General features: G+C 43.8%; 1 protein-coding gene across 1 annotated transcript in view; it reads right to left on the bottom strand.

Moving 5' to 3' along the window:
* Positions 1-12,680, bottom strand: part of LOC309548073 (uncharacterized protein) — a gene marked incomplete at its 5' end in the record, with an annotated part of 124,880 nt that overhangs the window by 28,030 nt on the left and 84,170 nt on the right. Inside the window, one exon of the mRNA XM_082248042.1 lies at positions 429-516. Coding sequence (XP_082104168.1) covers positions 429-516 — 88 coding nt within the window. The remainder of the gene's footprint in view (positions 1-428; positions 517-12,680) is intronic.

The raw sequence follows: 12,680 nt of genomic DNA, 5'->3' as shown, positions 1-12,680 counted from the left end.
GGGAAGAATTTCCGTCTTCCAGATAGCTAAAAAGATCAATGGTGTCAGGGGGAACTTATCTGAGAGGCAGAACTTGGCCATTGCTCATGGAACCCCTGTCAACCTCTGGAGGAACCCTAGAGTTCCACGGAACCCTGGTTGAGAAACACTGTGCTATATAATATTTTATTATTTCTTATATGCCATATCTTATTGCTTTAAAAAAATGTAAAATGATATTAGATTGCAAATATTCATTACGCATATAACAATCATTAATGCATGGTTCTGTTGATCTATAGAACAATTATGTATTGGTAAATATTAAACATATATATTCAGATTAGTTTAATACTACAGGTCTAAAAAGAATATATTTAATTTTAGTTAGCACTGCAGTCTTGAACATTTCAGACCAGTAAGTCCAGATATATGAAACTATTACATACCAGCAATCCCCAGTGCAGCAAACAATGTCACAAAGCCCAAGAACAACATTCTCTTGCGTGTTGATTGAGTGGTAAGGAACAAGTGACCCTACATCTTTCTCTTATACTTTTTCAGTGTCACGGAGAGGGTGGGCCTTACCACAAATACCTTTTCAGCATACGGTAAACTTAGAAAGTAGCTAGGGGCAAGCCCATATGCAAATAAGAAGTAATAACTGTCTATGATTTCAAGAAAATAACACCCTTTGTAAGGACTAATCTCTTAAAAAAATGTTGGCCTTATAATTTTTTGACACAAACTCGTCAAAAATAGTAGGTTAGAGAATTGTTGAAACTCTTGACATTTTTTTTAGTCTCTGTCCCACTCAAAAAATTTGTCTTCACTCCTGACACTTCAGGGGATAAACTGTGGAAAAAACGAAAAGAGGGCGCACCAACCTTGCGCATTACCAAATTGGTGTTTAGTGGTAAAAAAGGAAGGAAATATACTAAAAAACAAGTAGGTCATAAAAACATTTCAAAATCCACAATGGACTCACAAAGCAACCAGGTCACTGGGACTGTGTCCAGCACACCAGAGAACCTTCCAGATTGCTAACACGTTTTTAGGGGAGACCCCCTCTTCCTCAGAGCCCTGAGGGAATGTGTTAGCCATCTGGAACGTTCTCCTGTGTGCTGGACACGGTCCCGGTGACCTGGTGGCTTTGTGTGTCCATTTTGGACTTTGAAATGTTTTTATGACCTACTTGTTTGTGAGTATATTTCCTTACTTTTTATACCAATAAAAACCACTTGGGTAATGCGCAAGGTTGGTATCCCCTCTTTTAGTATTTTCCACAGTGTTTCCATTGGGTGTCCCCAGACCCTTGGAGGGCAGCAAGATCTGTGCATTTACCTGAGGCCAAAGAGATCCTAGGCAATATCTACTGTCGTCATATCACATTTTGTTTGTGTTTGTATTACTACAGGGGATAAAGGAAACCTCACAAAAGTAAGGATGCAGTGCCAGGACAAGGTCATCCAGTGCCCAGAGCACAGATGGCAAACTAGTTTTGCACAGAGCAGCCTGGATCCTCCTCTTCTTGGCTCTCTCTTCCCTGTTCCTGGCCTCTCCCTCCTGACGAGTGCCCCCAAAGCAAGCAGCTTGCTATGGGGGCACCTGAGCCAAGTCACAGCTTTTTGAATCCATTCAGACACAAAGCTGCCCTTCAGCCCTGTCCCCTCTCTCTACTGATTGGCTAACTGAGTTTGATTGACAGCAGTGGGAGCCAATGGCACTGCTGCTGTGTCTCAGCTGATCAGGAGAGAGAGTCCCGACACTCATGGATAGAGATAGGGCTCAGGTAAGTATTAGGGGGGCTGCTGCACACAGAAGGCTTTTTATCTTAAAGCATAAAATGCATTAAGATAAAAAACCTGTCCCCCGTGGGATCCCCCCCCAAAATCCATACCAGACCCTTATCTGAGCATGCAGGGGGGGGGAGCCATCTCCTCCTGAACCATACCAGGCCGCTTGCCCTCAACATGGGGAGGGTGCTTTAGGGTGTCCTGTCATGTGACATCAGAAGGGGCGGTGCCACCGGGGTGACGTAACCGGGTGGCCCGGCCCTTGCCTATAAAACAGCTGTCAATGCTGAAGCGCGGCATACGATAGGTAGCCTTAGAAGAAGCAAAGTTTTTTTAAAATGTTTTCTATTTTTTGGGTCAGCAGGCGTCGTGATCGGCGATGGATTTACATCGAGGGACACTATTTTTTTTTAATAAAGGACTTGTCAAAAACTATCTTATGTGGCTTTTCCTTTTTTAATTTTTTTTTGGTGAATGGTTGGGGTACCCGATACCCATTCACATGGGGGGGGGTGTGATCTGGTGCTTTGGGAGGCACCCAAAAGCACCCTACCCATGTTGAAGGCAAATGACCTGGTATGGATTTTGGGATGGGGCCCCACTCTGTGATATTTTTTTTCTTAATTTTGCCGTGGAGTTCCCCCTAAAATCTATACCAGACCCAAAGGGCTTGGCATAGATTTTGGGGGGGGGGGGCCTTGACATTTTTTTTTTTTTTTTTAATTCTGTCATAAAGTTCCCCTTAATCACTTAAATACAGGGCACTTTCACCCCCTTCCTGCCCAGACCAATTTTTAACTTTCAGTGCTCATTGACTTCTATGGGAAATATTGGTCAGCTTGGCATGGCCCTGCTCCCTGTCTTTAACATTGACATCTATAGGAAATCATGGTTAGCTTGGCATGCCACTGCTCACAAACTAAAAGTGACAGGGACACAAAACTTGGGGAGAACCGAGGGGAACTCAGGACCATGTAAGCAGCAGCCTTATATAGTGTGGGGCGTGGACTTAGTCCTTATGCCATGATTGGCTAAAGGCACCCTGCCTTTGGCCAATCATGGCTCTGAGAGGACATTGTGCTGTGATTAGACAAAGCATACAGGTCAGGTGCATGCTTTGGCCATTCACAAGCACTTAATGCACTACAATCGTGCAGTGCATTACGGGGTGCTCATTGACGGGGAACACACGAACACCCGATGTTCGAGTCGCACTTACGTTCGACTCTAACATCAAGCCCATCTCTATTTAGGAGTATAAAACACACAAAAAGCAGGGGTCAGGAATATGTAATGGACAGAATGCAGGGGACAGGTGTGTGTGAAGCACCATAGGAATCACAAGTACAAAATGAAGAGTCTATCACAAATACCACCATTCCATTCCTTCAGCACAAATCTTCTCCTTCCCATTTCCCTTCCAGCATAAATCCTCTTTCCTTGGCCGCATACACCCCCCCCACCTTAAATACCCCTGCTAGTACAAATCCTCTCCCCCCCCCCAAATCCCTCCCCAATTCACCATCCCAGCACAAATCCTCCTCCATCCCCCCAATCCCTCTCCTGGCACAAATCATCCACCTATTCCCCCTAATTCCCCCTTCCGGCACAAATCAGTCTAGCACAAATCCCCTCACCCAGTAAAAATCCTTTTCCCCTGTGAACAAACACCCCCCCCCCCCCACCGCCTTCCTTGATTTCGGGCAATGGCAGCCCCTAGGCAGGCAAACTGTTGTACCTATAATATTTATCCGACAGATTGTTGCAACACATTGATTGTAAGGCCCCGTTCACATAGGGGCGACGCTACTTCGCACCGCGACCTCGGAGGTCGCGGTGCGAGCAGCGTGCCGCGACCTCGGAGCGGCCGCCACAGACTTCATAACATTGAAGTCTATGGCGGTCGCCTCCTGGTCGCCCCAAAGAAGCTCCGGACCCTTTTTCTAAGTCAGAGCGACTTGTGTCGCTCCTATTAGAACGGGTCCGCAGCTTCCCTATGGGAGGCGACCTACCGCGACCTGTGAGGCGACCTGGTCACCTCACAGTTCGCCTTAGTGTGAACCGGGACTAAAAAAAATATGCTTGACATATTGGTAAATTGGTAAATTACAATTTAATAAATATTTGCTTTTTGGATTGGAGGTGCCTTAACTGCAGTGGTAAGAGTAAGTGGTTAAGACATTGGGTCTAGATTAGAAAAATAAGTGAACATAATTACAGTTATTTTGGCAATTCACTGATACACTATACTGATGTGTGATGACAAGAACGCTTTTACTTTTCTGGGTTAGTGTGTTCAACAGACAGCAAACAATACTATAAGAAATTTGAAACCAGGCAGAGTCAGTTTAGTTCAAAATGAGGAATGCTCTGAATGTACCAATAAAGAGGAAAAGGTCAGTAGTCTCTCCAGGGCCATTTTACTGAATGGGCATGTTGGGAAGTTGCCCGGGGGCCACACTTGCCCGGAGGGCTCCACCTGCCCAGCGACCCAGCCCCAGCCAAGCATTAGTCCCCATTCCCATGTGCATCCCGCTGCCAAACTTAGCAGGTGGCAAGCGCCTGTCGGCCCTGCGCTGCTGTCAGGCCACTTGGGCCGTGGAGGGGGAGCCCACAACTGCAGAAATGCCTGTCCGCATCCACGGGAACAGGCACACACAGGACAGTCGAGTCTGACTCCAGTCCGTGTTTACCCATGTGCAATTATGGGAATCTTTATAATAAATCATGATAACTTATACAGAAATATTCAAAGGTACAATAATTACTTGTACACAGTTTACCCATTTACCTGACATTTTATTGATTTTTTTAAACTATCTATCATTTATATACTGAACCAAAATTATAAATGCAACACTTGTTTTTGCCCTTATTTTTCATCATGAGCTGAACTCAAAGATCTAAGAAAACCAGGATTCATCTATGAAGAAAACACCTCTCCAAAGTGCCAGACGCCATCGAATGTGAGAATTTTCCCATTCAAGTTGGTTATGACGACAAACTGCAGTCAGGTCGAGACCCCAAAGAGGATGACGAGCATGCAGATGAGCTTCCCTGAGACGGTTTCTGACAGTTTGTGCAGAAATTCTTTGGTTATGCAAGCCGATTGTTGCAGCAGCTGTCCGGGTGGCTGGTCTCAGACGATCTTGGAGGTGAAGATGTTGGATGTGGAGGTTCTGGGCTGGTGTGGTTACACGTGGTCTGCGGTTGTAAGGCTGGTTGGATGTACTGCCAAATTCTCTGAAACGCCTTTGGAGACGGCTTATGGTACAGAAATGAACGTTCAATTAATGGACAACAGCTCTGGTGGACATTCCTGCAGTCAGCATGCCAATTGGACGCTCCCTCAAAACTTGCAACATCTGTGGCAATGTGCTGTGTGATAAAACTGCACATTTTAGAGTGGCCTTTATTGTGGCCAGCCTAAGGCACACCTGAGCAATAATCATGCTGTCTAATCATAATCTTGATATGCCACACCTGTGAGGTGGATGGATTATCTCGGCAAAGGAGAAGTGCTCACTAAGGTTGGCCATACATGGGTCGAATTTCGAAAGAATTTTCTTTCGAAAATCTTATCTAAGAATTTCCGTTCCAATTTTGCACCATTAGTGGCCAGCAGCAACAGTTGGTTTTCGTGCAGTCATCAAATTTGAGTGATCGGGCATGCTGGAAATTTTTTCAAAAACAAACAATTTTCTAATCAATGGTGGGAGAATCGTGCAAGAAATATAATTGAAAAAGAAATGCGCATGAGTGCAAGAAAAGAAAATTCCCGGAAAGAAAAGAAGATTCCCAGCCACTAAAATTATTATCTGTAGCAACATGAGTTGAAATTGAAGGCATGGTTGGTCGAATTTCGAAATCAATGGTGGCATCGTCGAATCACAAAATGCATGAAATGTCTGATTTTCAAAAGAATATTCTTTCGAAATTCAACCCATGTATGGCCAGCCTAACAAAGATTTAGACAGATTTGTGAACAATATTTGAGAGAAATAGGCCTTTTGTGTACATAGAAAAAGTCTTAGATCTTTGAGTTCAGCTCATGAAAAATGGGGGCAAAAACAAAAGTGTTGCGTTTATAATTTTGTTCAGTGTAAGTTCCACTTCTGTACAAATTTATAGACAAAAAAAGGGAAGTCTGGGAAGCATCATGGGATATTTGCTAACCAGATTTTTCTTTTGTATGACCAAATGGCAGACTTTAAGCAAAGGTTATGTGCCATAAAACATCAAGTCATTTTACCAAAATTTTCTATCTGCACACAAGCTCACATGAGATGAAGAAAGTCTGCAGACTCAACACACCTTTTATAATGCAGATGAGATGAAGTCCTACCAATTCTACATAATTGTTGGTTTGTTTAAAATATTTTCTAAAATCTTTTAAACTAACCCGTGCTTTTCCACTTAGGTCACCTAAGACCCCGTTCACACTGGAGCGATCCGACTTGCCGGGGCGACCTCACAAGTCGCGGCGCGCAGCTCGCACCGCGACCTCGGAGCGGCTGGCATGGACTTCATAACATTGAAGTCAATGCAGGTCGCTCCAGGTTGCCCCAAAGAAGCTCCGGACCCTTTTTCTAAGTCGGAGCGACTTGTGTCGCTCCTATTAGAACGGGTCCACAGCTTCTCTATGGCAGGCGACCTACGGCGACCTGTCAGGCGACCAGGTCACCTGACAGGTTGCCCCAGTGTGAACGGGGTCTAACCCTGCCCAGCACCACATACAGTATTAATGTTTTTATCCACCAACTGAGGTGGAAAAAATCCATATAGTGCAGGATTTGCACTTCAAATTGAGAGAGTTTTACTCCTCAAGGAGTTTTATATGGGTGTTTTTCATTTAGTGCCCATGCACTTTATGTTTTTGGGGTATTTTTAGCACAGATTTATCAAATATTTTGCACCAAGGTTTTCTTGCTACTTTTTTTTTAGCTCTTTATCATACTAGTCTATTTGTGGTTCTAGGTTAATTGGCTCTTGCATGTATGAATGTGAGAGGTAGAAACCTTTGATTGTAAGCTCCACAACAGCAGAGGCTGATGTAAATGTAACTAAATGTAAGTGCTGCATAAATTGTTGGTACTATATAAACAACTGTAATAATAAGTATTGTTATCAATTCAAAGAAAATTAATTAAATCATTATTGGGTCAGTCCAAATAAAAAATAATCACTTTAGTCTTTCTGCTGTACTGAAGCTCACAGTTAGAGTGATCAGCAGTAGGTTCACTCCACTTTGATCTTCTATTATGTTTTGTGTGCCCACCCAGGAGTGAGACCCTGCTCAACAACAATGTGTCTAAAGAGAAGGAAAGGGCTGTACACTGGTGACATTACAGTGCCGAAAAAAGTTAAAGTAGAACTATAGGCAAAACTTTTTTTTTGATTTTGGATAATGTATGGGAGGGTTATAACCCCTGTCAGATTTTTTTTTTTTTGCCATCTCTGTCCCATTGCAGAGATTTCCCTTCACTTCCTGTCCCATAGACATATATGAAGTGAAAGGAAATCCCTGCAAATTTAGAGAAATCCTTGGGGACACCCAGGTCACCAGAACTAGTTCCCATTGGAAGATTTCTCCTCTATTACTTTTCTGGAGCCAACCCAAAATGTTGTATTTTCTTTTAGTTACACTTTCAATGATAATGGTAAACAGGACAAATAGAGAAGGTGAGTCTCCTTAATGGGGCACAGACAGCAATAAAAACTGACAAGCGTTCTAATCACTTTCCACTCTATCCAAAACTAAAAAAAGACAAAAAACGTTTTGCCTTTTTACTTTTTACTAAACTACTATGGTTATACTTTAATTCAGGCAACACAAATTCACGGCATGGCATCCCGTCTGTTATTCACCTACTGCAAAACATTTTCACCAAGGGTCCATTTTCAGTGGCTGCCAGCAACACAATACATGATCCAGCAGGTTTACTACGGGAACTGTTACCTTACACAATGGCCAGGGTAATAATGCATCTTCACACATTAGGTTTACTCGTTTCTGATGTCTCAGTTTCCTGAGAGCACCAGTGGCCCTTTTGGGACAATGCTTGCCTCTACCTACAGCAACAAATCACTGCATGCCCCCGCCCCCCCCTGAGCCACAGCAGCTAATGTAAGCAAAGACAGCAGATCTGCTGTCGGTGAGTGGGTTAAAGAAGGCTGCCTCAACTGAGTACCTATCTGAAGCTTAGCAGAAAAAGCCTTGGAGAGGTACTTGATTGGATTGGCCTGGTTCCTATGTCTGGCAGGCGGGCATAATGAATGGAACCTGGTGCTCTTCAGTGTGCAACCAGAGTCTGTACAGAGGGACATTGCAGCTTAACCTGGTTGGTGACAGTGGCCCTGGACAGTGGCTTGGAGGGAGACGGCATTGCAGGATGTGATGAATGCAGGCACTGTATTCTCACTTTTTTCAAGAAGTCTGCATGGACTCCTGGGTGGCTCTACAACTACAGGTACTCGGTTACTCTGATGGGTAGGTGACAGGTACTCGGGTACTCTGATGGGCAGGGGACAGGTACTCGGGTACACTGATGGGCAGGGGACAGGTCCTCTTTATTTGGTGGGGGCAATCAGGCAATAAGGGCATAGAAATATTCACAGTATTGTGGTAACTCACTGTTTCCAGATATCCTCCTCACACTGGATCGGTGTGTGAGAAGGAAAACCTGGTAACAGTGAGTTACCAAATCTTTGTTGACATTTGTGACCGGCTGTGATTGGACACAGCCGGACATGTTGTAAAAAGCCAATTTCATTGGCTCTTTACCTAGATCGGGAATGGGCTCAGTCCGAGGGACGAGCCTCATCCCCGATCGCAGTGCTGCGCGCCCCCAGGGGCGTGCATTGGGGAGAGAACGAGCGGCTCCCGCTGGAGCCACTCAAGTGATCAGCTGTGATTGGACACAGCCGATCACGTGGTAAACAGACAATTTCTTTGGCTGTTTACCTTGATAGGGGATGGGCCCTGTCCGAGGGACGAGCCTCATCCCTGATCGCCGTTCTGCGTGCCCCCTGATCGACAAAAGGTTCCTGCCGGCGTCATTTTACTATGACCCAGTATGGAAGTGGTTACGAACTCCTAGGAAAGAATCCAGGCCTTTTTTAAAGCAATCTAGTGAGCTAGCCAGAACCACCCCTGGAGGGAGACTATTCCACATTTTCACAGCTCTTACAGTGAAGAAACCTTTCAATATTTAGGCGTAAAGAGTGCTCCCTTGTCCTCTGTTCACTATATGGACCCCTTATGAATTTATACATGTTGATCATATCCCCCCCTTATCTCCTCCTCTCAAGAGAGAATAAATTCAGTTCCTCTAATCTTTTCTCATAGTTGTGCTACTCCATGCCTCTTATCAGTTTGGTTGCCATTCTATGCACTTTCTCCAGTTCCCCGATATCCTTTTTTAAGAACTGGTGCCCAAAACTGAACTGCATATTCCAGATGAGGTCTTACTAATGATTTGTACAGGGGCAAAATGATATCTCTCTCTCTAGAGTCCATGCCTCTGTTAATACATGAAAAGACGTTGCTTGCTTTGGAAACAGCAGCTTGGCATTGCATGCTATTATTAAGCTTATGATCTATCAGAACACACAGATCCTTCTCCGCTATGGATTTCCCCAGTTCTACTCCACCTATGTAAGATGCATGCATATTCTTAGCCCCCAAGTGGCATAACTTTTAATTTATCAACATTAAACCTCATTTGCCACATAGTTGCCCAATGAAACAGTGCATTGAGGTCAGCTTGTAAGTTGGAAACATCCCGTAAGGAAGTTATTCCACTGCAAAGCTTGGGGTCATCTGCAAAGACTGAAATGGTACTTTTAATCCCAGACCCTATATCATTTATAAAGATATTAAAAAGTAAGGGTCCCAACACTGAACCTTGGGGTACACCACTGATAACTTTAGACCATTCAGAGTAAGAATCATTAACCACTACTCTCTGAATTCTATCTATTAGCCAATTTTCTATCCAATTACAAACCAACCTTTCCAAGCCAGTAGACTTTACCTTACACATTAGCCGTGTGTGGGGGACTATGTCAAACGCTTTTGCAAATTCCAAGTATACTACGTCCACAGCCACCACTCTGTCCAAGGTTTTACTTACCTCCTCATAAAACGAAATTAGGTTTGTTTGACAACTTCTGTCTTTCATGAATCCATTCTGTCTGTTGCTTAAAATATTTTTTTCCAGCAAAAACTCATCTATGTGGTCTTTTATTAAACTCTCCAATATCTTCCCGACTATAGACGTTAAACTAACAGGTCTATAGTTACTTGGCAAAGACTTTGATCCCTTTTTAAACATAGGCACCACATTGTAGAGTGCATAAGCATCATAGGAAATGTAGTTCGAAAACATATGGAGTGCCAAGGTTCGCCATCACTGCTCTAAACCTAGTGCAACATACGACTGGCATGGTTCTAGTAGACTACTTTATCCGACTGCTGCATACTATTCTTTGGGCTGTATATGACATAGTTACACAGTTGGTAAGGTTGACTAAAGACACCAATCCATCCAGTTCAACCTGGGTTAGTGAGTGTGTTTGTGTGTATATGTGATAAACTCATTGCCGTCTCCTGTATCACTGTATATTATGATTGCTAAGATGTCCATCTAAGTTTTTTCTTAGCTGGCACCACCAACTATGGAAAGGAGTTCCACATCCTCACTGCTCTGACAGTAAAGAACCCCTTAAGAGACCTGAGACTGAAAAGTTTTCTTCCTAGGATTACCATTTAGATATTTGTATACTATGTTCATATTTCCTCTTCTCCAAGGAAAATAAGTTTAATGTTCGTAGTCCTTCCTCATACTGAGGCCCTCCGGGCCCCATATTAGTGTTGTTGCCCTATCTGTGAACCCTCTTCAGTTCAAGCACATCCTTCCTGAAGATTGGTGATCAGAACTTCACGGCATTCTCAAGAACCAGAGTTTTGTAAAGTGGTAGAATTATAGCTTTATCGCTCGAGTCCCTTTTATCACCCTTTTTTAATGCATGCTAGTAATCTGCCAGCTTTGCTTACTGTAGCTTGTAATTAAATGCTTTTGCTGAGCCTGGGATCTACTAGGGTCCCCAAATCCTTTTCCAGCCTCAATTCACCCAGAGGTTCCCCCCAGCAAATATCTTGCACTTATGTTTTTAGCCTCCAAATGCGGTGCTTTTTCCAATATTAATCCTCCTTTGTCATGCAGTTACCCAGCACTCTATTTTATCGAGGTCTTCTTGTTAAGCTATATCCTCCTTTAAAATTACTACCCTGCCTAGTTTTGTACAGTTAGCAAACACTGAGATTGAACTATTTATATAAACTTCTATAATTTATGAACAAATTAAACAACATTGGTCCCAGGACACAGCCGTAGGGTACTCCACTTACCACTCCAGACCAGTCATCTGCAGTTAGCATGGTGCTGAATGTGATTCATTATACCATAGTCATTTTGTAGGTTGACAGTTCAGTTGGGAGCAGAAGCTAGTAGTTATTTATTTATCTCAACAGACGTTGAATATAAGTGTTTGGGGAAACAGTTTAAGCAGTATTAAACCCAAAAGCAAGCATTTATTATATTACAGCTTACCAATTCTTAGATGTGATGGCTGCATTTGGTTTCCTTTTTGGGCTTTCTTTCGGTTATCCATATTATTTTATGTTTATGTATTTTATGAACAAGCTGTCCTGTAGATGTAACAGTTAGAGGGATGAGACAAACTATTTAATACTGACAGGGATGCTTACAATGGTCAACTTTTATTTATTTATGTAAAAACTTTATCCCAAAAGAACAAAACTGTTTATGTAACTGCTTATAAAGTGTTAGCTGGTTATTCTATAAGATTTTCTGAAGACTTTTTCCTTTAGACTTACCAAAACCATATATTATGGGGTCAAACCTCAACACTTTCAATTTGTATGCAATCTTGCAGGCCCTTGCACTACATAGAAAAGGTAAATCTGAAGGAAAAAGTCTTCAGAAAATCTTATAGTGTGTATGGCCCTTTAGGCTCAAGGACTTTCTCCCTCTTCTATGAGAGCCTGCAGCTGACATTGCTGACACTAAAAAGGTACAAAGTGCTGTTTGTTTGTTCTGGAGAACCTATTAGGTGTGCCCTGTTTGTTAGGAACTGACATTTTTATCATTTTACACATTTAAGCCTAGTACAAACTAGAAGTATTTTCTGTTCAACCCAGCAGGGCTGAACAAAAAAAACCCTGACAGCTCAGGACAGTACAGTAAAGTGATTTCCCCCTCTGTGCTTTTGTCTTCTGACAGGAGGACCGCCCCCCCCCCCCCCACAAGAACACTTCAGGCCATTGGCTGGGAGCGCTGATCAGGAGTTGATCGGCAGACCATTTTCGGCCATGCCCCTTCGACAGAAGCCGACCGAACGACCAGCTTCTGTCAGATGGACTGCAGTTCACACAGGCCAGAGGCGTAACTATAACCTTCAGGGCCTGGTGCAAGAAACCATAAAGGGCCCCCTAGAACCCTGACCGGGGCGCTTCCCTTCAAGCCTGGGGCTTTTCCCACTGATCCTGGGGCCCTTTACGCTCATCGCGGGCCCTTTATTACGGTCCCGCAGTGGGACCCTTTCACAAGTTCTGCAGAGGGCCCCCTTCCTGCCATCTTGGGGCCTCCCCACGGTGGTGGAATGTGAGGGCCCAGTCGCAAGTGTGATCTGCAGCTACAGATGGAGAAATGAGGACAGTGATTTCTCTACATGCTGCCCCCGCCGCCCTCCTATCCAGGTGTACAGGGGATCCGCATAGGCCCCCTGGAGCATGGGGCCTGGTTGCAATTGCAACCCCTGTAGTTACGCCCCCTGACACAGGCTAAATGTCGGCCAGTGTCTATTGAACCAGTTGATGCT

This window comes from Pelophylax lessonae (genome assembly GCF_965119305.1).
Source record: "Pelophylax lessonae genome assembly, chromosome: 2".
In the NCBI taxonomy this organism is placed as follows: domain Eukaryota; kingdom Metazoa; phylum Chordata; class Amphibia; order Anura; family Ranidae; genus Pelophylax; species Pelophylax lessonae.
Note: the sequence above shows the minus strand (reverse complement) of the source record. Positions and strands in the feature narration are given on the sequence as shown.